Genomic DNA, 21,065 nt, shown 5'->3' with positions numbered 1-21,065 from the left:
TCCCCCCCAATATCCCCCAATATCCCCCAGTAACTCCCAGTAACTCCCAGTAACTCCCAGTGCCCTCGAGTACCCCCCAGTATCCCCTCAGAGTCCCTCACTGTCCCCCCAGTGTCCATCCCCGTGTCCATTTGTCCATCCCCGTGTCCGTGTGTCCATCCCTGTGCCCATCTGTCTGTCCATGTGTCCATCTCCCTGTCCATCCCCGTGTCTGTGTGTTCACCCCCCTGTCCGTGTGTTCATCCCCGTGTCCGTCTGCCTGTCCATGTGTCCCAGTGTCCATCCCTGTGTCCCTGTGTCCATGTCAGTGTCCATCCCGGTGTCCGTGTGTCCATCCCCGTGCCCATCTCTCTGTCCGTGTGTCCATTCCTGTGTCCATCCCGGTGCCCGTCTGTCTGTCCGTCTGTCCATCCCCGTGTCCATCCCCGTGTCTGTGTGTCCATCCCCGTGTCCGTGTGTCCATCCCGGTGTCCATCTGTCTGTCCGTGTGTCCATCCCGGTGCCCCTCTGTCTGTCCATCTGTCTGTCCGTCTGTCCATCCCCGTGTCCATCCCCGTGTCCATCTCGGTGTCTGTCCGTCCGTCCGTCCATCCGCGCGCCCGCGGCCCCGCCCCCCGCGGCCCCGCCCTGCCCCGCCCAGGCCCCGCCCCGGCCCCGCCCGGCCCCGCCCCGCCGGTTCTGCGGCTCCGAGCGGCGGCCGCGGCCTCACCGGGGCCTCACCGGGGCCTCACCGGGGCCTCTCGGGGCGGCGGCTCCGGGGCTGCTCCGGGACCCCCCGGCCGCGCCCGGGATCCATCCCCGGATCCATCACCGGATCCATCCCGGATCCCTCCCCGCATCCCGGATCCCTCTCCGCATCCCGGATCCATCCCCGGATCCATCCCGGATCCCTCCCCGCATCCCGGATCCCCCATCCCGGATCCATCCCGGCATCCCCGGATCCCTCCCCGATCCCTCCCGGTTCCATCCCCGCATCCCGGATCCTCCATCCCGGTTCCCTCCCGGTTCCATCCCCCATCCTTGTGCCCCCTTTCCCCCCCCCCGATCCCATCCCGGTGATTCCCGACATCCCCCCCCCCCATCGCCCCTCCCCAATTCCCGGTGCCCCCCCCGCCTCCCGGTGCCCCCCCCCCGATGTCCCCCCGGTAGGGCGAGGCCCGGCCCCCCCTCCCCCCCCGGAGCAGAGATGGGAGCGTCCGGGGGCTGAGCCCCCCCAGGTACGGCCGGACCGGGGCAATGGGGGAAATGGGGGGGAATGGGGGGGGATTGGGGGGCACTGAGGGAAATGGGGGGGACTGGGGGGCGCTGGGAGGGACTGGGAGGTGCTGGGAGTTACTGGGCCATACTGGGATGTACTGGGCGTGTGTTGGTCTGCACTGGGCCATGCTGGGCCATACTGGGATGTACTGGGATGTACTGGCCTGTACTGGGCTGTACTGGGATGTACTGGGCGTGTGTTGGTCTGCACTGGGCCATGCTGGGCCATACTGGGATGTACTGGGATGTACTGGCTGTACTGGGCTGTGCTGGGCTGTGCTGGATGTACTGGGCGTGTGTTGGTCTGCACTGGGCCATGCTGGGCCATACTGGGATGTACTGGGATGTACTGGCCTGCACTGGGCCATACTGGGATGTACTGGGCGTGTGTTGGTCTGCGCTGGGCCATACTGGGCCATACTGGGATGTACTGGGTCTGTGTTGGTCTGCACTGGGCCATGCTGGGCCATACTGGGATGTACTGGGTTATACTGGGATGTGCTGGGCCATACTGGGATGTACTGGGTTATACTGGGATGTGCTGGGTTATACTGGGATGTACTGGGTTATACTGGGATGTGCTGGGCCCTGCTGGGCCGTGCTGGTGTGTGCTGGTGTGTACTGGGCCATACTGGGTTATACTGGGATGTACTGTACTGGGCCATACTGGGCTGTGCTGGGCTGTACTGGGCCATACTGGGCTGTGCTGGGATGTACTGGGATGTACTGGGTTATACTGGGTTATACTGGGCTGTGCTGGGCTGTATTGGGCTGTGCTGGGCTGTACTGGGCTGTACTGGGCTGTGCTGGGATGTACTGGGCTGTACTGGGCTGTGCTGGGCCGTACTGGGCTGTGCTGGGATGTACTGGGCCGTACTGGGCTGTGCTGGGCTGTGCTGGGATGTACTGGGATGTACTGGGATGTGCTGGGCTGTGCTGGGCCGTACTGGGCTGTACTGGGATGTACTGGGCCGTACTGGGCATGTGCTGGGATGTGCTGGTATGTTATTGGGATGTGCTGGGAGTACCTGGGCCGTACTGGGATGTGCTGGGATGTACTGGGTTATACTGGGCTGTGCTGGGCTGTGCTGGGCTCTGCTGGGCTGTACTGGGATGTACTGGGATGTGCTGGGATGTGCTGGGATGTGCTGGGATGTACTGGGCTACGGTTACTGGGCTGTGCTGGGATGTACTGGGTTGTACTGGGCTGTGCTGGGATGTACTGGGTTACGGGGTTATACTGGGCCGTACTGGGCTGTGCTGGGCCATACTGGGCTGTGCTGGGCCGTACTGGGATGTGCTGGGATGTACTGGGTTATACTGGGATGTACTGGGATGTGCTGGGATGTACTGGGATGTGCTGGGATGTGCTGGGATGTGCTGGGATGTACTGGGCTCTGCTGGGCTGTACTGGGATGTACTGGGATGTGCTGGGATGTGCTGGGCCATACTGGGCTGTGCTGGGCTGTGCTGGGCTGTGCTGGGATGTGCTGGGATGTACTGGGATGTGCTGGGCCGTACTGGGCTGTGCTGGGATGTACTGGGCTGTGCTGGGATGTACTGGGATGTGCTGGGATGTACTGGGATGTACTGGGTTACTGGGTTATACTGGGCTGTGCTGGTGTGTACTGGGACATGCTGGGATGTACTGGGATGTGCTGGGATGTACTGGGTTGTACTGGGCTGTGCTGGGATGTACTGGGTTACGGGGTTATACTGGACTGTGCTGGGCTGTGCTGGGCTGTACTGGGCTGTGCTGGGTCGTACTGGGCTGTGCTGGGATGTACTGGGTTACACTGGGATGTACTGGGATGTGCCGAGCTGTGCTGGGCCATACTGGGATGTACTGGGCTGTATGGCTGTACTGGGTTATACTGGTCTGTACTGGTCCATACTGGTCCATACTGGTCTGTCCCCACAGGCCCGACGGCGACGTCTGGACAGGACCAACATGGAGCCCTGAGAGGAGGTACTGGGACCACTGGGATTTTACTGGGACCACTGGGATCTTACTGGGACCACTGGGATCTTACTGGGACCACTGGGATCTTACTGGGATCTTACTGGGATCTCACTGGGACAACTGGGACAACAGGGATCTTACTGGGATCACTGGATCTTACTGGGATCTCACTGGGGTTTTGTGGTGTGCTGTGGGATCTTGTGGGACAGGCGGGATCTGCTGGGATCCACTGGGATCCTCTGGGCCCTGCTGGGACCCACTGGGATATACGGTGATCTACTGGGATCCACTGGGTTTTACTGGGACCTCACTGGGGTTTTGTGGTGTGCTGTGGGATCTCCTGGGACAGACGGGATCTGCTGGGCTCCACTGGGCCCTGCTGGGATCCGCTGGGCTCCACTGGGATCCACTGGGCTCCCTTGGCATCTCCTGGACTCTGCTGGGACCCACTGGGCTCTGCTGGGATTTACTGGGCTCCCCTGGGCTCCCCTGTGATCCAGCCCTCGCGTGACCCCCATTTCCCCCATTTCCGCCCCCGTGACTCCCATTGCTGTCCCCGTTGTTGTCCCCCGTTCCCCCTGTGACCCCCGTTCCCCCATTACCCCCGTTCTTGTCCCCCGTTCCCCCTGTGACCTCCGTTCCCCCTGTTTCCCCATTCCCCCCCATGACCCCCGTTGTTGTTCCCTGTTGTCGTTCCCCGTTGTTGTCCCCCGTTTCCTCCCTGTTCCCCCGTTCCCCGGTGACCCCCGTTCTCCCCCGTTGCTGTCCCCGCCGCTCAGGCCCGGCCGCCGCCGCCGCCGCGGGGATGGCGAAGCTGCTGGTGCCGCTGGTGATGCTGGGCGCCGTCTCGGGGGCCGGCGTGGTGCCGGTGCCGCCGGTGCCGGTGTCGCCGCCGGTGTCGCCGCCGCCGCGCTGCCCCGCGCGGTGCCTGTGCCCCGCGGCCGCGCCCAGCCCGACGCTGCTGTGCGCCCGCACGGGGCTGCTGGCCGTGCCGCCCAGCCTGGACCGCGCCGCCGTGGAGCTGCGCCTGGCCGACAACTTCATCGGCGCCGTGGGCCGCGCCGACTTCGCCAACATGAGCAGCCTGGTGCACCTGACGCTGTCGCGGAACGGGCTCCGCCGCCTCGCCCCGGGCGCCTTCGCCGACCTGCGGGCGCTGCGGGCGCTGCACCTGGACGGGAACCGGCTGCCGGCGCTGAGCGGGCCGCAGCTGCGCGGGCTGGCCAGCCTGCGCCACCTCATCCTGGCCAACAACCAGCTGGCCGCCATCGACGCCGCCGCCTTCGCCGCCTTCGCCGCCACCGTGGAGGACCTGGACCTGTCGCACAACAACCTGCCCGCGCTGCCCTGGGACGCCGTGGCCGCCATGGGCAGCCTGGCCACGCTCACGCTGGACCACAACCTGCTGGAGCGGGTGCCCGCGGGCGCCGTGGCGCGGCTGCCGCGCCTGGCGCGCCTGGACCTGACGGCGAACCGGCTGCGGGCGCTGCCGCCGGTGCCGGGCCCGCCGGGACCCTCGCTGGCGGCCGGGGGGAACCCGCTGCACTGCAACTGCGAGCTGCTGTGGCTGCGCCGCGTGGCCCAGCCCGGCCGCCTGGAGACGTGCGCCACGCCGGCGCCGCTGGCCGGGCGGCTGCTGGGCGCCGTGCCCGAGGAGGAGCTGACGTGCCGGGCGCCGTCGGTCACGGCAGCGGCCGCGCACCCGCCCGCCGTCACCGAGGGGCAGCCGCTGCGCCTGGGCTGCGCCGCCGTCGGGGACCCGCCGCCCGCGCTGCACTGGCTGGGCCCCGACGGGCGCGTGGTGCAGAACGGCTCCCGGCGCTCCGTGGGCGCCGACGGCTCCCTGGAGCTGCGCGTGGCCACGCTCCGCGACCACGGCGGCTTCACCTGCGTGGCCGCCAACGCGGCGGGCGAGGCGGCGGCGCGCGTCGAGGTGGTGGTGGTGCCGCTGCCGGTGCCGCGGGACGGGGCGCGGGACGGGGACGGGGACGGCGGCGCCGAGGCGGGGCCCGGGCCCTCGGACATGGCCCAGGCGGGCGGCAACGACACCTGGGGCGGCCCCGGCGAGCGGCAGCGCGTGGTGGCGGCCGAGGTGACGGCGTCGTCGGCGCGGATCCGGTGGCTGCCGCAGCGCCACGTGCCCGGCGTGCGCATGGTGCAGATCCAGTACAACAGCTCGGCCGACGACAGCCTGGTCTACAGGTGGGCACCGGGGAACACCCGGACAGGTGTGCCCGGGGGGCTGGGGGGGCTCCTGGGGGAGAGATGTGGGGCTCCGGGGGGTTTGGGGAGAGTCTGGGGGGGCCTGGGGGAGAGATGTGGGGCTCCGGGGGTTTGGGGAGAGTCTGGGGGGTGCCTGGGGGAGATGTGCTCGGGGGCTCGGGAGAAGCTCAAGTGGGTTTGGGGCAGTGCTGGGGAGGTCGGGGGGGCTTCAAGTGGGTTTTGGGGGTCTTGGGGACTCCAGGGGAGTCTGGGAAGGATTTGTGCGTCCTGGAGGGTTCTGGGGGAGGGTGTTCAGGGGGTCCTGGGGGGCTCTGAGGAGATCGGGGGGACGCCAAGGGAATTCTCTGTATCTGGGGGGCTTCAGGGGGGTCCCTGGTGAGCTCGTGGGGGCACTCAGGGAGTCCTGGGGGGGCTCTGAGGTGTTTAGCGGGGGGATTGAGGAGGCGTTTGGGGGATCCTGAGGGGTCCTGTGCGGGTTTTCCGCTCCCTGGGGGGGGCAAAGGGGGGGGTGCCGGGGTCTCGCCCCGCGCCCGATTCCCGCTCGCCCCCTCCCCAGGCTGCTGCCCCCCTCCAGCCGCACCTTCGTGCTGCGGGATCTGGTGCCGGGCCGCCAGTACGAGCTGTGCGTGTCCGCGCTGCGCGTCCTCGGCGACCCCCCCGCCGCCCCCCGCCCGCTCGGCTGCGTCTCGTTCGCCACGGCCGCCGCCCCCCCGGGCTGCTCCGCGCCGCCGCGGCCGCACTTCCTGGGGGGCACCGTCATCATCGTCATCGGCGCCGCCATCGCCGCCTCCGTGCTCGTCTTCATCCTCATCCTCACGGCGCGCTGGAAGGCGGCGGCGGCGGCGGGGGCGCGGCGCCCCCCGCCCACCCTCACCAGCGTCTGCTCGCAGACCAACGGCGGCCCCCGGCCCGCCGAGACCCCCGAGCTGCCCGCGCTGCCGCCGCTGCCCCCGCCGGCGGCGGGCGGGGGTCCCGGGGGCGGTCCCGGGGCGGGGGCGCGGGCGTTGTTCCCCAGCCACAGCTACCCCCGGCGGGCGCGGCCGCGGCGCCACGGCTCCCTGCCGCGGCTGGACGGGCCCGAGGGGACCCCCCTGGGACCCCCCCTGCGCCCCTCGTTCGGCAGCACCCACTGGATGCTGGAGAGCACCGTCTGAGGGGGGGGCCGTGGGAAATCCCCCCCCCGGGACCCCCATGGGACCCCCCCCTCTTGGGCAGTACCGAGAGCACCGTCTGAGGGGGGGGCACGGTGGGAATCCCCCTCCCCCCTCTCGGGACCCCCCTCTTGGGCAGCACCCACTGGGACCCCCCCCAAATCCTCCTGGGGGGGCAGCGGTGGGACCCCCCCCCTCCTCTCCCGGGTGGTCCCAAACGCAGCCCCGGCGGCTCTTGGTGGGGAGGGGGGGTCCCGTGGGTGCCCCCAGGTGCCTCTGGGGACCCGCCAGGTGCCCCCCCCAGGTGCCCCCCCCCGGCCGCCCTGGGGGTACCGGTATGCAAACCTCCCCCCCCCCCCAAAACCCGCGCGCGTGGGGACCCCCGACACGTGCGGGGGGCGGGGGGACCGTGACGGGGACCGCGCCCCCCCCCCAAATTCTGCGGCTCCCCCACCGCGCGTGTGTGTGTCCCCCCCCCCCGAGATGCGCACTTGGGACTTTGTGTGTGCGCCCCAAAATTGGTGTGCCCCCCCCGTGCCCCCCCACCCGTGCGTGCCCGGCCCGCCCCCCCCGCGGTGCCTTCGGCCGGGCCGGGGGGGCCGCGCGCACGCCCCCCCCCGACATCTCTGCACAGATGACACGAGACCCGCAGCCCCCCCCCCAAATAAAACCCCCCCACCCCCCGTGGGGATGGGGGGCGGTGGGGGCCAAAAAGGGGGGGCCCCCCCGGATGCCTGGGGACCCCCCCGTGTGTCCCTCCCGTGGCCTCTGCCCCCCCCCCGAAAGAAAACTCGACCCGGGGGTCCCTATCTGGCTGGTCTGGATAACCCTGGGGGGCGCCCCCAGCCCCCCCGCCCATTCCCCGCCCACCCCCATTGCCCCCCACCCCAAAAAAGCCTCAGCTCCTCCCCGTGTCCCCCTCCTCAAAACGCCGCTCCCCCACCAGCCGCCCCCCCCGGGCCCCCGCAGTGTTTAACACGAGTTTTTACATTAAAAACCTGTGCCCCCCCCCCGGGGCAGAAACGCGAGTGTCACTGGGGGGGGCGCGCTCTGTGTGTTTGGGCTGGGGGCCCCCTCTGTATTTTGGGGCTGGGGGGGGTCTCTGTTTGGGGCTGGGGGGGGTCTCTGTATTTTGAGGCTGGGGGGGCGCACTCTGTACTTTGGGGCTGGGGGGCGCGCTCTGTATTTTGGGGCTGGGGGGGCCCCTCTTTGGGGCTCGGCGTGTGCTCTGTATTTTGGGGAGGGGGGCGTCCCTGTTTGGGGCGGGGGGGCGCTCTGTATTTTGGGGCTGGGGGGGTCTCTGGGGGGGGGTCTCTGTTTGGGGCGGGGGTGTCATTTCCTGGGGGGGTCCCAGCCCAATGCGAGCCCCCCCCCCCCGAGGTTCTCCCCCCCCGTCTCTTCCCGCAATGTGGGCGGGTCAGGACTATGCTAATGGAGCAACAATCCCCGCCCCCCTGCGGTTGCCATGGTGACCGTCGCGGGGAGCTCAGCGGGACCACGACGGCATAATGAATATGCAAATAAGGGGCGGGGCCCACCAGCGAAATCCCCGGCTAATTATGCCCTCATTTGCATACAGAACACCTTGGCCCCAGCCTGGCCTTGGGCAGGGGGGAGGAGCCAAGGCCGGGGGGGCCCCGGGGGGGTCACCTGTGACCCTTCCCACGGCGGGGGGAGGGGCTGCAGACCTCGGGACCCCCCCACACACACCTGTGACGGTTCCCGTGTCCCTCCCCCCCTCACCCGTGTCCCTCCCCCCCTCACCCGTGTCCCTTCCCAGGTGGGGAGGGGGGGACCTGCAGACCTGGGGACCCCCTCACCTGTGTCCCCTCCTGGGGACCCTCCCCTCACCCGTGTCCCTTCCCATGTGGGGTTGGGGGGAGCTGCAGACCTTGGGACCCCCTCACCTGTGTCCCCTCCCCCCCCGCACACACCTGTGTCCCCTCCCAGGTGCGCCCCGCCCGCCGGCCTTGGGGCCGGGCTATAACCTCAGCCCGAGGGCCCCGCACGGCCCCGGCCGGTGACGGTGCCACCAGGTGACACCAGAAGGTGACAGCAGGCGAGACCAAGCGACATCGGAGGTGACAGCGATGCTGGCGCTGCTGTTCGCGCTGCTGCTGGCGCTGCTGGGGTCCCGGGGGGCGGTCGCGCAGTGCCCCGCGCCCGCCGAGCTGCGCCCCACGAACGGGACCCGGCTCTGCGCGCTGCTCTACGCCGACAACAGCCCCTACTACGACCAGTGCTGCGCCGGGGACGCGCTCGAGGTGCTGCCGGACTCCGACATGCCCTACCTGCCCGTGGGCTGGGCCGGCCGCGCCTCCTCGCTCGTGGTGGGCACCCGGTGCGAGCTCACCGTGTGGTCCCGCCGCGCCAAGGCGGGCAAAACGCGGCGCTTCTCGGCGGGAGCGGTGCCGCGGCTGCAGGAGGTGAAACGGGGGCTCTTCGGGGACTGGAACGACGCCATCCGGGCTCTGTACTGCACCTGCAAGTGAGCCCGGGGGACACCTGGGGGACACGGGGGGACATGGGGGGACACGGGGACAGGAACGACGCCATCCGGGCTCTGTACTGCACCTGCAAGTGAACCTGGTGGGGACACGTGGGGGACACGGGTTGGTACGGGTCAGGATGGGCCAATGCAGCTCACCATGAGCCAACGTGGGTCACCGCGACTTGACGTGGGTCAGGATGTGCCAGCGTGGGTCAGGATGTGCCAACGTGGGCCAGAATGTGCCAATGTGGGCCAGAATGTGCCAGCGTGGGTCACTGCCACCTGGCACAGGTCAGAACGTGCCAGCATGCATCACCGTGTGCCAGCAAGAGTCAGCGCGGGTCAGCCTGAGCCAACGTGGGCCAAGGCACCCCCAAGATGGCCAAGATGAGCTGACACGAGCCAACACTGGCCTAGACAAGGCAAGCTGGCACTGCCAGGATTCACCATCAGGGACCGAGCCAAGCCAAGCCAAGCCAAGCCGAGCCAATGTGACCCAGCACTGGCCAAGATTCACCATCAGGACCCATGCCAAGCCAAACCAGGCCAAACCAAGCCAAGTCAACATGAGCTGGCACTGGCCACAATTCACCATCAAGGACCAACCCGAGCCGAGCCACTGCGAGACCCCATGTGCCCCCCTGCCCCCCCTGCCCCCAATAAAGCTCTGAGGCAGCAGCAGCTCCTGCCTGGGGCTCCTTTATTGGGGAGGGGGTGTCCCCACGCCCCCACCCCACGGGCATGTCAGGGGGGTCCTTTATTGGGGAGGGGGCGTGGCCCTGTCTCCTGGTCCTTTATTGGGGAGGGGGTGTCCCCACGTCCCCCCTGCGTGCCCCCCACCCCCCAAAAGAAGCACACACAGCACACGGGGGGCTCCAAAAGGACACATGTAATTCTGGGGGGGGGCCCGTGTCCCCCCCCCTCCCGCACGGTACAAAACCCGACCATATAAATATCAATTTTTTGTTAAAAAACAAAAAAACAAAACAAACCAAAACCGAGGGGGGAGGGAAGGAACCAAACAAACAAAAAAACCCCAAAATCAATCAAAATGGGGGGGGACGACAACACCCCGAATCAGTAGTGTGGTGTGGGGGGGGAGAGGGGGGGCTGTAGTTTTGGGGACCCCCCCTCAAGGAGGTGTGTGGGGGGGCTGCACCCCAAGTGCCCGAACTGGGCAGAAAAGAGGGGGCTAAAATAAAAATCAAAAAAAAAGTGGGAAATGCCCCAAAATGGGTCCCAAAGGCAGGGGGGGCGGGAGGAGCCCATGCAGCCCCAAATCTCGGGGACGGCGGCCTCCCCCCCCAAAATCTCTGCTGGGGGTCCCCAGCTCAGTAGTACAGGTTGGGGGGCCGGGGTCCCCCAGAACGTCCCAGGCCCGCTCCAGTTTGGGGGGGCTGCTGAGGAGGGGGCTGGGCGTCTCCCCCTGGGGTGGGGGGGTCTCTCTCGGGGTAGGGGGTCTCCACTGGAGTGGGAGGGGTCTCCCCCCTTGTCCAAGGGTCTCCCCCTGCCCGGGGGTCTCTCCCCCTGTCCGAGGGTCTGTCCTCCAGGACAGGGGTCTCTCCCCCAGCTTGGGGGGTCTCTCCCCCGTCTGGGGGTTCTCTCCCCCAGGACAGGGGTCTGCCCCCCGCCCGGGGGTCTCTCAGCGCAGCCGGTGCTGCCGCATGAGGGGCACGATGCAGGCGGGGGGCCCGGCCACACCCAGGAAGGGGTGACGGAGCAGCTCGGGGGCGCTGGCTCGCTGCGCGGGGTCCCGCACCAGCATCCGCTCCAGGAACCCCTTCAGCGACGGGGACACCTAAACGGGGGGAAACGGGGTGTGAGACCCCTGCAATGGGGAGGGGGCACCAGGAACCCCTTCAGCGACGGGGACACCTGGGGGGGGGGGGAAAGGGGGTGTGAGAGACCCCCATAAATGGGGGGACTGCCCCCCTGCCCCCCCCGAGTTACCTTGTGGCCGTTCTTGAGCCGGGGGGGGAGGTTGTCCCGGATCAGCTTCATGGCTTTGAGGGGGGGCTCATTGAAATAAGGGGGTTCCCCGTCCACCATCTCGATGACCATCACCCCCAGGGACCAGATGTCCACCTGGGAGGGCGGGGGTCACCCCAAAAATGACCAAAAGTGAGGAGGGGGTTAGGGGGGCAGCCCCTTAAACCCACTCTGTGCCACTTGGAGCCCCTCAAACTTACACTGGGTATCCCCAGAGACCCACCCTGGGCAACCCTAAACCCACCCTAAACCCACCCTGCTCCCCCTAAACCCATTCCAAACCCACCCTGGGCACCCCTAGACCCATTCCAAACCCACCCTGTTCCCCCTAAACCCGCCCTGGGCACCCCTAAACCCATTCCAAACCCACCCTGGGCACCCTAAACCCGCCCTGGGCACCCCTAAACCCGTTCCAAACCCACCCTGGGCACCCCCAAACCCACCCCAACTCCCCACAAGACACCTCGAGGTGGCAGAGAAGGCAGGAGATGAACCTGGGGGCCCACACACCCACGCCAAACCCCCTGAAGCCCACCCTAAACACCCCCTAACGCAGCCCAGGACCCCCCAAACCCCCCCGAGCCCCCTGCCCCACCTCTGGGCCGTAGGGCAGGCGCGAGATGAGCTCCGGGGCCATCCAGTACGGGGTCCCCACCAGGGACTTGCGCCGCGGCACATCCTTGTTCACTTGGGCACAGAACCCAAAATCCGAGAGTTTCACCTGCCGGGGGGCCGGGGGGTCAGGGCGGGACCCCAGAGGGTCGGGGGGAGGTTTGGGGGTCAAATCTCAGAATTTGACCTGCCAGCAGGGCTGGGACCCCTAAGGATCAGGGGGGCTTTGGGGGGCATTTCTGGGGGTCCCTACTGGCCCCTTTCTGGAGGTTTTCCCCCCAGTTTGCCCCAGAGCAGGCCGCCTACCCGTCCGTCGTGCGTGAGGAGGATGGAGTCGCTCTTGATGTCACGGTGGATGACGCCCTGGGCGTGCAGCACGGCGAGCGCGCGCAGCACCGAGCGGCACACGGCGGCGATCTGCTCCTCCGACATCCTGGGCGGCAGATTGTCACGGGGCTGGCACCTCTGCCACCATCCTGGCACTGCCCCCTGCCACCTCTGCAACCAGCCTGACACCTTTGGAACCAGGCTGACACCTCTGTCACCGCCCTGCCACCTTCCGTCACCTCTGTCACTGCCCTGTCACCTCTGCCACCATCCTGGCACCGCCCCCTGCCACCTTTGCAACCAGCCTCACACCTCTGTCACCGGGCTGTCACCTCTGCCACCCCCCCTTGCCCCCCCTCTGTGCCCCCTGCTCTGCCCCCCCAGGTGTGCTCACCTGGTGTGGGTGACGATGTCGGTCAGGGCGCCGCCCTCCAGGAACTCCATCACCACCCAGAGCTCGTCGCCCACCAGGTAACTGTTGTACATCTGCACCACGTTCTCGTGCTGGTGGTCCCTCATGATCACCACCTGGGGACAGTGGGACATGGGCATGGGGGCCTGGCACTGTCCCTGAGAGCCCTGGGGACATGGGCATGGGGGAAGAACACAGCCATGGGGACCTGGCACTGTCCCCAAGAGCCTGGGGGACCACCTGAGAGCCTTGGGGACACGGCGATGGCAGTCTGGCACTGTCCCCAGTGGGTCCCCAGGCCATCAGGAGCTCCCTGCTGGGTCACCAAGAGCTCTTGGAAGGCTCCCCAGGGCCTCCTGAGGGTCACCAAGGCTCTCAAAGGGTCCCCAAGCCTCTCAGAGCTCCCCAAGGCTCTCAGGGCTCCCCGGGGCTGCCCTCACCTCGTTGAAGAGCAGCTCCCTCCGCTGCTGCTTGCGCAGGTCCATCTTCTTGACGGCCACGAGCTGCCCGGAGCCGCGCACGGTGGCGATGCACACCACGCCCGTGGAGCCCTCGCCGATCTTGATGAAGTTGTCCAGGTACGAGCGGGGGTCCCCGGGGTCCACCACCATCTGCAGCGCCGCCCGGAACTGCTCGTGGGACACGCGCTGGGGCACGGCAGCAGGGCCGGGGCCGCGCGGGGCCGGGGGCTCCGGGGGCTCCGGCGGAGGAGGAGGAGGGGGAGGAGGCGCCGGGGCTTTGGGGGCTTGGGGGGCTCCTCCTGAGGCGGGGAGCGGCCCATTGGGGGGCACCTCCTGAGGGCGTCCCGCGGCATGATCGGCCTGTGGGGACACGGAGAGAGGGGTCTGAGAACTCGGGATTGCTGAGCGAGGAGGAAGAGGAGACTCGGGAAGGGCTGAGGGAAGAGGAGGAGGAAGAGACTCGGGGGTCAGAGCCCGGGATTGCCGTGGGAATGAAGGGCTGAGGGAGGAGGAGGAGGAGACTCAGGGGCCAGAGGCTGCAGGGAAGGGCTGAGTGAGGAGGAGGAAGAGGCGCAGAGAACCCGCTCTGGAAGAGGAAGGAGAGCAGCGAGAAGAAGAAGATGAGGAACAAAGAATCCACTCTGGAAGAGGAAGCAGAGCACACAGAAGAAGAGGAAGAGGAGCAGAGAACCTGATCTAGAAGAGGAAGGAGAGCAGCAGCAAGAAGAGGAAGAAGAGCAGAGAATCTGCTCTGTAAGAGGAAGCAGAACAGCGGGATGAAGAAGAGGAGCAGAGAAACCACTCTGTAAGAGGAAGGAGAGCAGCGAGAAGAAGAAGAGGAAGAGCAAGAAGAAGAAGTAGAAAAAGCAGCAGAAGCAGAAGAAGAAGCAGAAGAAGAAGAGGAAGGAACTGCTCCAGAGCCAAGGATGTGGCTGGGTAAGGAAGCTGCTCCCAATCCCAGTGGAAGCTGTGAGGAAGAGGAGCAGAGAACCCACTCTGGAGAATGAAGTAGAGCTGCAGCAGCAAGAAGAGGAGGAAGAGGAACAGAGAACCTGCTCTGGAGGACGAAGCAGAGCAGCAAGAAGAAGAAGAGGAAGGGGAGCAGCAGCAGCAAGAAGAGGAGGAAGAGGAGCAGAAAACCCGCTCTGGAAAGAGGGAGCAGAGAAGCAGCAAGAAGAGAAAGAGAAGCAGAGAACCCACTCTGGAGAACAAAGTAGAGCAGCAGCAGCAAGAAGAGGAGGATGAGGAGGATGCGGCCAGCCCCAGGCTCACCCCTTTACCTGGGCGCTGCCCCCCGGGCCGGGGTCGGTGTCAGCTCGGGGGTAGGTGTGGAAGGGGCGTCCTGGCGCCGTCTTCAGCCCCTCGCGGGGGGCGCCGGGGCCATCGGGGGGCCGCAGGTCGGGCCCCGAGAGCGGGCGCTGCTCGCGGGCCGGGGGCCGCGGGGGCCCCTCCCCGGCCGAGCTGGACTTGGGGCGGCCCCCGGGGCCGGGGCGAGCCTGGGGGTCCGGGCGGGGCCGGGGGGGCGCCGGGGCCAGGCCGTTCTCCGGGGAGGGGCAGGGGGGGCTGTCCCGGCGCAGGGAGTTGGAGCGGGACACGGACACGGCCGCCAGCTCGTCCAGGAGCCACGCCAGCGTCCGGTCACGGCCCCCGGGGGTCCCATCCTGGGGCCCTTTGGAGCCGCGCACGATGGGCTGCGGGAAGGGAGGGGGGACGCACACAGGGTGGAAAAAGGGGAAAAAGGAAAAAAAACAACAGAAAAGTGACGTGGAATGAATGGCTGCAGGATGGGCACGGGGGAGGGGGATTGGCTGGGGAGAGTCCCAGAGGCACAAACTGGGGGCTAGCCCCGATGGGAGGGTCCCGAAATATTGGGGGGGTTTGATGGGGTGGGAATGGGGGGAACATCAGGGCTGAGGTGGGAATGGGGGAATGTGGGAATGAATGGGGGGATGTGGGAATGAATGGAGGGGATGTGGGAATATGGGGGGATGTGGGAATGAATGGGGGGATGTGGGAATACGGGGGGATGTGGGAATGAATGGGGGATGTGGGAATACGGGGATGGGGAATATGGGGGGATGATGATGGGGGGATGTGGGAATGAATGGGGGGATGTGGAATGAATGGAGGGATTGGATGGGGGGATGTGGGAATGATGGGGATGTGGGAATAGGGGGATGTGGGATGAATGGGAGGATATTGGAATGGGGGATGTGGGAATGAATGGGGATGTGGGAATACGGGGGATGTGGAAGAATGGAGGGGAATGATGGGGGAATGTGGGAATATGGGGGGATGTGGGAGATGGGAAAGAGGGGATGTGGGATGATATCGGGGGGATGTGGGAATATGGGGGGATGTGGAATGATGGGAGGGGATGTGGGAATGAATGGGGGGAATGGTGGGAATGAATGGAGGGGAATGATATTGGGAAATGGGGGGAATGGGGGATATGGAATGGGGGGTTGAGGAATGAGGGGGGATGTGGGATACAGGGATGGGGGACACACACAAGGGGAAGGGATCAGGTGGGAGTGACCTCGAGTCCCCACGGGGTGGGGCTGGTTCAGGGAGTGGGGAAGGGTCTCACTGGGGAATCCCTGTCCTGGGGGACCCAATCATCACCTCCCTGCCCCAAGAGCCCCAAATCCCTCCCAGTTTGACCCCAAAGAGCATCCAGGACACCCTTATAGACCCCAAAGACCCCAAATTCTCCCAAACTCACCCCAGGGACTGAATGAGGCCCCACCTCCTGCCATGATCCCCAAATCCCTGGGTGCATAACTCCCCCACTTGTCTTTTTTGGGAGGTAGGAAAGGCATGGGGGCCCAGCTCCCACCTCCCTGACCCCCAAATCCCTCCCAGTTTGGCTTTTTGAGTGGCTGGCAATCCCTGACCTGCTCCACAACCCCCCAATATCAAACAACCCCAAAATCCCCTCATTCCAAGACCCCCAAACCGCCCCCAATTCAACCCTAAAGAGCACCCAGACCCCCGTTACCTCCTCCACACCCAATTCCAGGACCCCCAAAGTGCCCCCAGTTCAACCCCACACATTACCCAGCACCCCGTTACCTCCTCCAAGACCCCAAAGCCAGAACGCTGACCCCGTTGGGCCCTCCCCATGCCAGGCCCCCCGGATTCCCGAGTTTCTCCCACCTTGTGGGCCCCGCGGATGGCGGTGATGCAGGCGGGGTCCACGAGGGGCTTGGGGCGCCGGGCCGACTCCTCGAGCAGCCCCTGCCACTGGCGGGGCAGCCCCGTGAAGCGCTGCTCCGAGGGGTCGTAGCCCGTGTGCACCCGGTGCTCGAAGTTGGACGGCGCCGAGATCTCCACGCGCTTCTTCTTCTTGGAGAACATGGCCCGGGCTGTGCTCCTGGATTGGGGAAAAAATTCGGGTTTAGGGGGTGGGAAATGGGGCTGGCAGCAGGAATGGTGTCAGACCCCGAAATCCAGCCCTGGGAATGGGAATAGTCCCCAAAATCCAGCCCTGGGAATGGTCCCTGAAATCCAGCCCTGGGAACGGGATCAGCCCTGAAAATCCCGCTGCTGGAATGGTTTTTATCCATCCACCAACCACTTCTATCCAAAATCCCCCCCTTTTATCCAATCACTTCCCATTTCTCCCCCAAATCCAAGCTTGGAAGCACCATAAATTCCCACTTGGAATTGGGATTAATCCATTAACCCAACCTGAACCAACAAACAGATTTAAAACACCTGAAAAAGCCACAAAAAATCTGCTTTTCCTGGGATCCCAGTGCCAGGATCAGCGCTCTGGGGCACCATGTGAGGGTCTGCTTTCATTCCCTGTTTTTCCACGTTTTTGTTGCACTTTCCAGGCCAAGAACGAGCTCAGCTGGGAGGGTTTTGGGCCTGTGATCCCAGTGGGGGCACGAATCCCACTGGGAATGGCCCCAAAATCCCATGGATCCTGGGCAGGTCTGTTTTTCCCACTTTCACTGCTTTTCCTGGTGCCAATTTCCCCGTTTCCTCCCAGTTTTTCCCATCTCCTTGGCTCAATCCCATTTTCCAGGCTCCAGAATCCTGCTGCTTCCAAGGTTTTGTCACTGTTTTTTCCCAATCTTTGAGGATTTTTCCTTAAAACAATGATCCACCACAGAGTTTTCCTTCTCCTCCACTTCGACCCCAGCCAAAAGCTGTCAGAATTCTGTGTTTTCTCCATTTTCCCTGCTCATCCCAGGCTGATCCCTCCTTCCACCTTCCTGGGAATCCTCTGGGGTTTGCCAAAATCTCATTTTCTGACGGGAAACTCTCCTGGTTTGGGGAAATTGCAGCTGAGCTTGGGGTGGGAGGATTAAAATCTGCTGCATTTGGGTTTTTCTCCATGGGAAACATCCGAGGGTGATCCAGCTCAGCCGGGATGAGGTGCAGCACCCGTCAGCTCTGGACACCAAATCCACGGGATTTCACCACAAAAACTTTTTTTTTTCCAGATGGTTGTGGAAATGTGGCGGCACTTGGCAGGGGCAGAGGGGTCCTGAGGAATTCCAGAGGGTGGGATGGGGCCAGGAGGGGGTGAAGTTGTTCCTCAGCCATTCCCAGGCCGCATTCCTGGGATCCCAGCGGGGCTTAATTAGTCACCAATTAACGAGGAACTGAATCTGCACCGGGCGGGATAACCTCCTGTTTTCCCTAAAATTCCCAACAAAATCCCACAAATTCCCCCCAAAATCAGCAGCAGTCAGGCTGTGTCCTGGTGGGAATTGTACTCCCCACAAAGAGGCCACAATTCCCGGGAAAGCCAGGCTGGGAAGGGGCTGGAATCCTGGAATTCCCACAAAGGGGTCACAATTTCCAGGAAAGCTGGGCTGGGAAGGGGCTGGAATCCTGGGAAGGGGCTGGAATCGCGGGATTCCCCACAAAGGGGCCACAATTCCCGGGAAAGCCAGGCCAGGAATTCCCACCGGGAAGCGGCTGGAATCCCCACCGAGGGGTCAGAATTCCAGGAAAAGCCAGGCCGGGGCCGGGGCCGGGGCCGGGGCCGGGGCCGGGGCGGGTTGGACTGGCCGGGCTGGATCTGCAGGAGGAGGAGGAGGAGGAGCGCCGGCCTTTGCTCCAGAGGAATCCCGGAATTCCAGGAATCCGGAGCCTCCGAAGCGCAGGGGAACGGAAAAAAAAAAAAAGGAAAAGAAAAAAAGACCCGGGAAGGGAACCAGGAGATCCCGGGAAATGGGGAATGAAGGGCTCAGAGCTTCCGGGAAAACCGGGAAGGGAGAGAGCAGGGAAACGAGGGAGGAGAACCAGGAAAGGGAAAAAGCGTGGAAGAGGAAAAAGAGGAATTCTGTCGGAATTCTGTCGGAATTCTGCCCTTTTCCTGCAGCAGGAAGCTTCCCCGGAGCTGCAAGTGCAGGGAGAGGGAGGGAGGGAAGGCGGGAATCTCCGGCTCGGGGCAAAGGAAGGGCCAGTTAACGAGGATCCAATTAATCAGTAACGATCCCGTCCATCCGTGACGACCCGGGTGCCCAAAAATCCACGAAAACGCACATCCCTCCCCAAAATCCAGGAAAACGCACATCCTTCCCCAAAATCCAGGAAAACGCACATCCCTCCCGGGCCCGGCTCCAGAAAACCCAAATATTCCTCCCAGGGCTTTTATCCCATGGAAAAGGAGCAAATTAAAAGATTAATCAAAGCCAGGGGCAGGAATATCCTCGGAATTTCATCCTGGAAACTCCTGCTCGTCACCAAGGAGGTGTTGGTGACCAAATTCCCACCTTTTACCCCCAAAATCCAACAGGGAATGGGAGCAGGGAGAAGTTTTTGGCCATTTCCAAAGGATTGCTCGATCTTTTCCATATCTGGGTATTTCCCATAAACCAAATTTCCACTTATTTCCAGACCAACCCCGGGTCAACCCCTCTATCCCACCATTACTTATTTGAAAATCCACTAAATTCCAGAGAAAACGCAAATAAATTCCTAATCCAGAGACTTTTCTGATTTTTTTTTCTCTTTTTCCTCATTTTCCATTGAGGAATGGCGACAGGAGCACCACAGAAAACCAGTGGGGATGGCAATTTCCCTTCCTGCTGTGCCAAAATTTGGGGGAAATGCTGTTTTTGAGGAGTCAGGATATTCCTGAAGAATCCCTGCGCCCCTCCACCTTGGGGGTCACGACCCAAATCCACGGGAAAAGCCCATCCCAGGGCTCTGAATGGGATTGTGGGGAGGAGACCCCCCAAATCCCCGCGGGATCAGAAATTCCGGTAATTAACTCGGAATTAACTCGGAATTCGCTTCCTACCTTCCGCCGAGGGAAAACTTTCCTGCCTCAGCTCCGCGTTCCGGCTCCTCCGCTCAAAGTGCTGCAGGAGAAGAAGGGAGTTCCCTCAGGAGCAGCCCCGAGCCCCCATTCTAGGCAGTTTTTGGAGTTTTTTTAGGGCAGGGAGCGGTGGGATCCATATCCCCAATCCCAGATCTTCCCCAGGCTGCTGCTGCCGCCCCTCCGGCGATTTGGGGAGCCTCAAACCGGCCCCAAGCCCGCCCCCCTCCATCACCGAACAACCCCTTGGCTTTGGGGGGGGTCTCCAAATCCCCCCGAAATCCCCAAATCCGCCCCAAATCCCCCCGCGGCCCCCTCAGGCCTCACTCGGCCGCCGCCGCCGCCGCCGCCATGTTGGGATCCAGCCACATCCGGGTCCTCCCACGGCCGCGTCGCCGCGGCGACAGACCGTGCCCCTAGGGGCGGGGACACAGGCGGGAGGGGCGGGGCGAGCCACATATGGGCAAAGAGCGGACGATGGGGAGCCAAATTTGGGCAGGAGGCGTGGCCTAGGGCGGGGCGGAACGGAATATGGGTGGGAAAATAATTTTCGGGCGGGGTTTATAGAGGGAGGGGTGGGGCCTAACGCGGAACTTGCTGCTGAAGGGGCGGACCTCCAGCCATCAGTTGCAGTCTGACCAATCACCGCGCGAATCACGAAGATTGGCACCTCCGCTATTTAATCGCAGCGCGGTGCGCTATAAGCTGGGTAAGATGGCGGCGCGGTGAGGGGAATGTGCGGGCTCCAGTGCCACCGCTCCCCGGTGATTTTTAGGACATTCCCGAGGAATTCCGCTGCCCTCTCCGGGCCGTTCTGATCGCACCTTCTCCTCTCAGAGGCTCGGAGATGTCGCTGCACGCCGTGCTCAGGGCCGCCGTCTCGCTGCCGCGCTGCAGTGCGTAATATTCCCCTTCCTCCCCCAAACCCCATAAACTGGAGGCGCTGGGCAGGTCCCTTTGGGGCCCTAGAGCCTCTCCCAACCCCCCAAAACCCCCTGACCTTTCTCCATGTCCCCTCCACAGCCCCGTCCCTGCTCAGGCCGCCGCCTCCTGCCTGTGCCCCGCGCTGCTCCATGGCCACCCTGAACCAGATGCACCGGCAGGGCCGCTCCGCGCCGCCTCCCCGCCAGCCGGGCGCCACGCTGGGCCGGCCGCAGCTCAAGGCCGTGGTGCTCAAGAACCTGATCCGCAAGCCCAAGAAGCCCAACTCGGCCAACCGGCGCTGCGTGCGCGTGCGGCTGAGCACGGGCCGCGAGGCCGTGGCCTTCGTGCCCGGCGAGGGCCACAACCTGCAGGAGCACCACGTCGTGCTGGTGCAGGGCGGGCGCACGCAGGACCTGCCCGGCGTCAAGCTGACCGTGGTGCGCGGCAAGCACGACTGCGCGCACGTGCAGCCCAAGAAGTGAGGGGACACCCCTGAGTGTGCCCACGTGCAGGCCAAGAAAGGAGGGGGGAGACCCCCGAGTGCGCCCACATACAGGCAGCAAGTGAGGGGGGGGATCCCCATGATGCTGGAGGGGGCTGGGAGGGGTGAGACCAGGCCGGGGATGGACCCGGCCTGGGTGGGTAAAATTCAGAAAATTCGGATTAAAGCGTGCTGGTGGTGATGTGGAGTGGAGTGGAGTGAAGTGTGTGGGGAGGGGTGGGGGGGGTACTGGGGTGGGTGGTGTGGACACTTGGGGGTACTGGGAAGGGGCCTTTGGGGTACTGGGGGCGTCACTGGGATGACCCTGGGGTACCATAAAGGGTCCCTGGGGGGTCATTGGGGAGACCTTAGGGGGTCACGGGGGCATCACTGAGGTTACTGGGATGACCCTGGGGTATCACTGTGGTGACTGGGGGGGTCATTTGGGTCACTAGGGGAGTCACTGGGGTTACTGGGGGGGTCATTTG

General features: G+C 64.8%; 4 protein-coding genes across 7 annotated transcripts; 3 read left to right on the top strand and 1 right to left on the bottom strand.

Annotated features, from left to right (window-relative positions):
• Positions 1-2,570: 2,570 nt before the first annotated feature.
• On the top strand, positions 2,571-7,101 carry LRFN1 (leucine rich repeat and fibronectin type III domain containing 1). Of its 2 annotated transcripts, XM_064738088.1 has the most exons (3): positions 2,571-3,226; positions 4,000-5,422; positions 6,000-7,101. In XM_064738088.1, the coding sequence occupies exons 1-3, from the start codon at positions 2,583-2,585 to the stop codon at positions 6,675-6,677; spliced, it is 2,745 nt and encodes a 914-aa protein (XP_064594158.1). In that variant the 5' UTR covers positions 2,571-2,582; the 3' UTR covers positions 6,678-7,101. The 2 variants fall into 2 exon arrangements, with proteins under 2 accessions (XP_064594158.1, XP_064594159.1); XM_064738089.1 differs by lacking the exon at positions 2,571-3,226 and having other exon boundaries at positions 4,026-5,422; positions 6,000-7,100.
• A 1,430-nt stretch (positions 7,102-8,531) lies between these two features.
• Positions 8,532-9,725, top strand: SYCN (syncollin). Its single transcript, XM_064738080.1, has one exon. The coding sequence runs from the start codon at positions 8,685-8,687 to the stop codon at positions 9,084-9,086; it is 402 nt and encodes a 133-aa protein (XP_064594150.1). The 5' UTR covers positions 8,532-8,684; the 3' UTR covers positions 9,087-9,725.
• Positions 9,726-9,978: 253 nt separating this feature from the next.
• Positions 9,979-19,546, bottom strand: PAK4 (p21 (RAC1) activated kinase 4). 3 transcript variants are annotated; one of them, XM_064738081.1, is made up of 10 exons: positions 19,500-19,546; positions 19,155-19,215; positions 16,046-16,262; positions 14,167-14,577; positions 12,866-13,246; positions 12,408-12,541; positions 11,993-12,119; positions 11,670-11,795; positions 11,036-11,170; positions 9,979-10,883 (listed from the first exon to the last, which is right to left on the bottom strand). In XM_064738081.1, exons 3-10 carry the CDS (start codon positions 16,244-16,246, stop codon positions 10,728-10,730), a joined length of 1,671 nt encoding a protein of 556 aa, XP_064594151.1. In that variant the 5' UTR covers positions 16,247-16,262; positions 19,155-19,215; positions 19,500-19,546; the 3' UTR covers positions 9,979-10,727. The 3 variants fall into 3 exon arrangements, with proteins under 3 accessions (XP_064594151.1, XP_064594152.1, XP_064594153.1); XM_064738082.1 differs by lacking the exon at positions 19,500-19,546 and having other exon boundaries at positions 19,155-19,412; XM_064738083.1 differs by lacking the exon at positions 14,167-14,577 and having other exon boundaries at positions 9,982-10,883.
• A 304-nt stretch (positions 19,547-19,850) lies between these two features.
• MRPS12 (mitochondrial ribosomal protein S12) lies at positions 19,851-20,779 on the top strand. The gene is made up of 2 exons (XM_064738077.1): positions 19,851-20,068; positions 20,196-20,779. The coding sequence occupies exons 1-2, from the start codon at positions 20,020-20,022 to the stop codon at positions 20,576-20,578; spliced, it is 432 nt and encodes a 143-aa protein (XP_064594147.1). The 5' UTR covers positions 19,851-20,019; the 3' UTR covers positions 20,579-20,779.
• The last annotated feature ends 286 nt before the right edge of the window (positions 20,780-21,065 follow it).

Source organism: Zonotrichia leucophrys, unplaced genomic scaffold (assembly GCF_028769735.1).
Source record: "Zonotrichia leucophrys gambelii isolate GWCS_2022_RI unplaced genomic scaffold, RI_Zleu_2.0 Scaffold_167_103024, whole genome shotgun sequence".
Lineage (NCBI taxonomy): Eukaryota > Metazoa > Chordata > Aves > Passeriformes > Passerellidae > Zonotrichia > Zonotrichia leucophrys.
This window is presented reverse-complemented; position numbering and strand designations above follow the sequence as displayed.

Excerpts from the sequence above, each read along its gene's own strand:
- MRPS12 (XM_064738077.1), top strand. The coding sequence starts at position 20,020 with ATGTCGCTGCACGCCGTGCTCAGGGCCGCCGTCTCGCTGCCGCGCTGC. Across the intron at positions 20,069-20,195 it reads CGTCTCGCTGCCGCGCTGCA|CCCCGTCCCTGCTCAGGCCG; the intron begins GTGCGTAATATT and ends TCCCCTCCACAG.
- PAK4 (XM_064738081.1), bottom strand. The coding sequence starts at position 16,246 with ATGTTCTCCAAGAAGAAGAAGCGCGTGGAGATCTCGGCGCCGTCCAAC. Across the intron at positions 12,120-12,407 it reads GACATCGTCACCCACACCAG|GATGTCGGAGGAGCAGATCG; the intron begins GTGAGCACACCT and ends TCTGCCGCCCAG. Across the intron at positions 11,796-11,992 it reads TCCTCACGCACGACGGACGG|GTGAAACTCTCGGATTTTGG; the intron begins GTAGGCGGCCTG and ends GCCCCCCGGCAG.
- SYCN (XM_064738080.1), top strand. The coding sequence starts at position 8,685 with ATGCTGGCGCTGCTGTTCGCGCTGCTGCTGGCGCTGCTGGGGTCCCGG.
- LRFN1 (XM_064738088.1), top strand. The coding sequence starts at position 2,583 with ATGTACTGGGATGTGCTGGGATGTACTGGGATGTGCTGGGATGTGCTG. Across the intron at positions 3,227-3,999 it reads ACATGGAGCCCTGAGAGGAG|GCCCGGCCGCCGCCGCCGCC; the intron begins GTACTGGGACCA and ends CCCGCCGCTCAG. Across the intron at positions 5,423-5,999 it reads GACGACAGCCTGGTCTACAG|GCTGCTGCCCCCCTCCAGCC; the intron begins GTGGGCACCGGG and ends CCCCCTCCCCAG.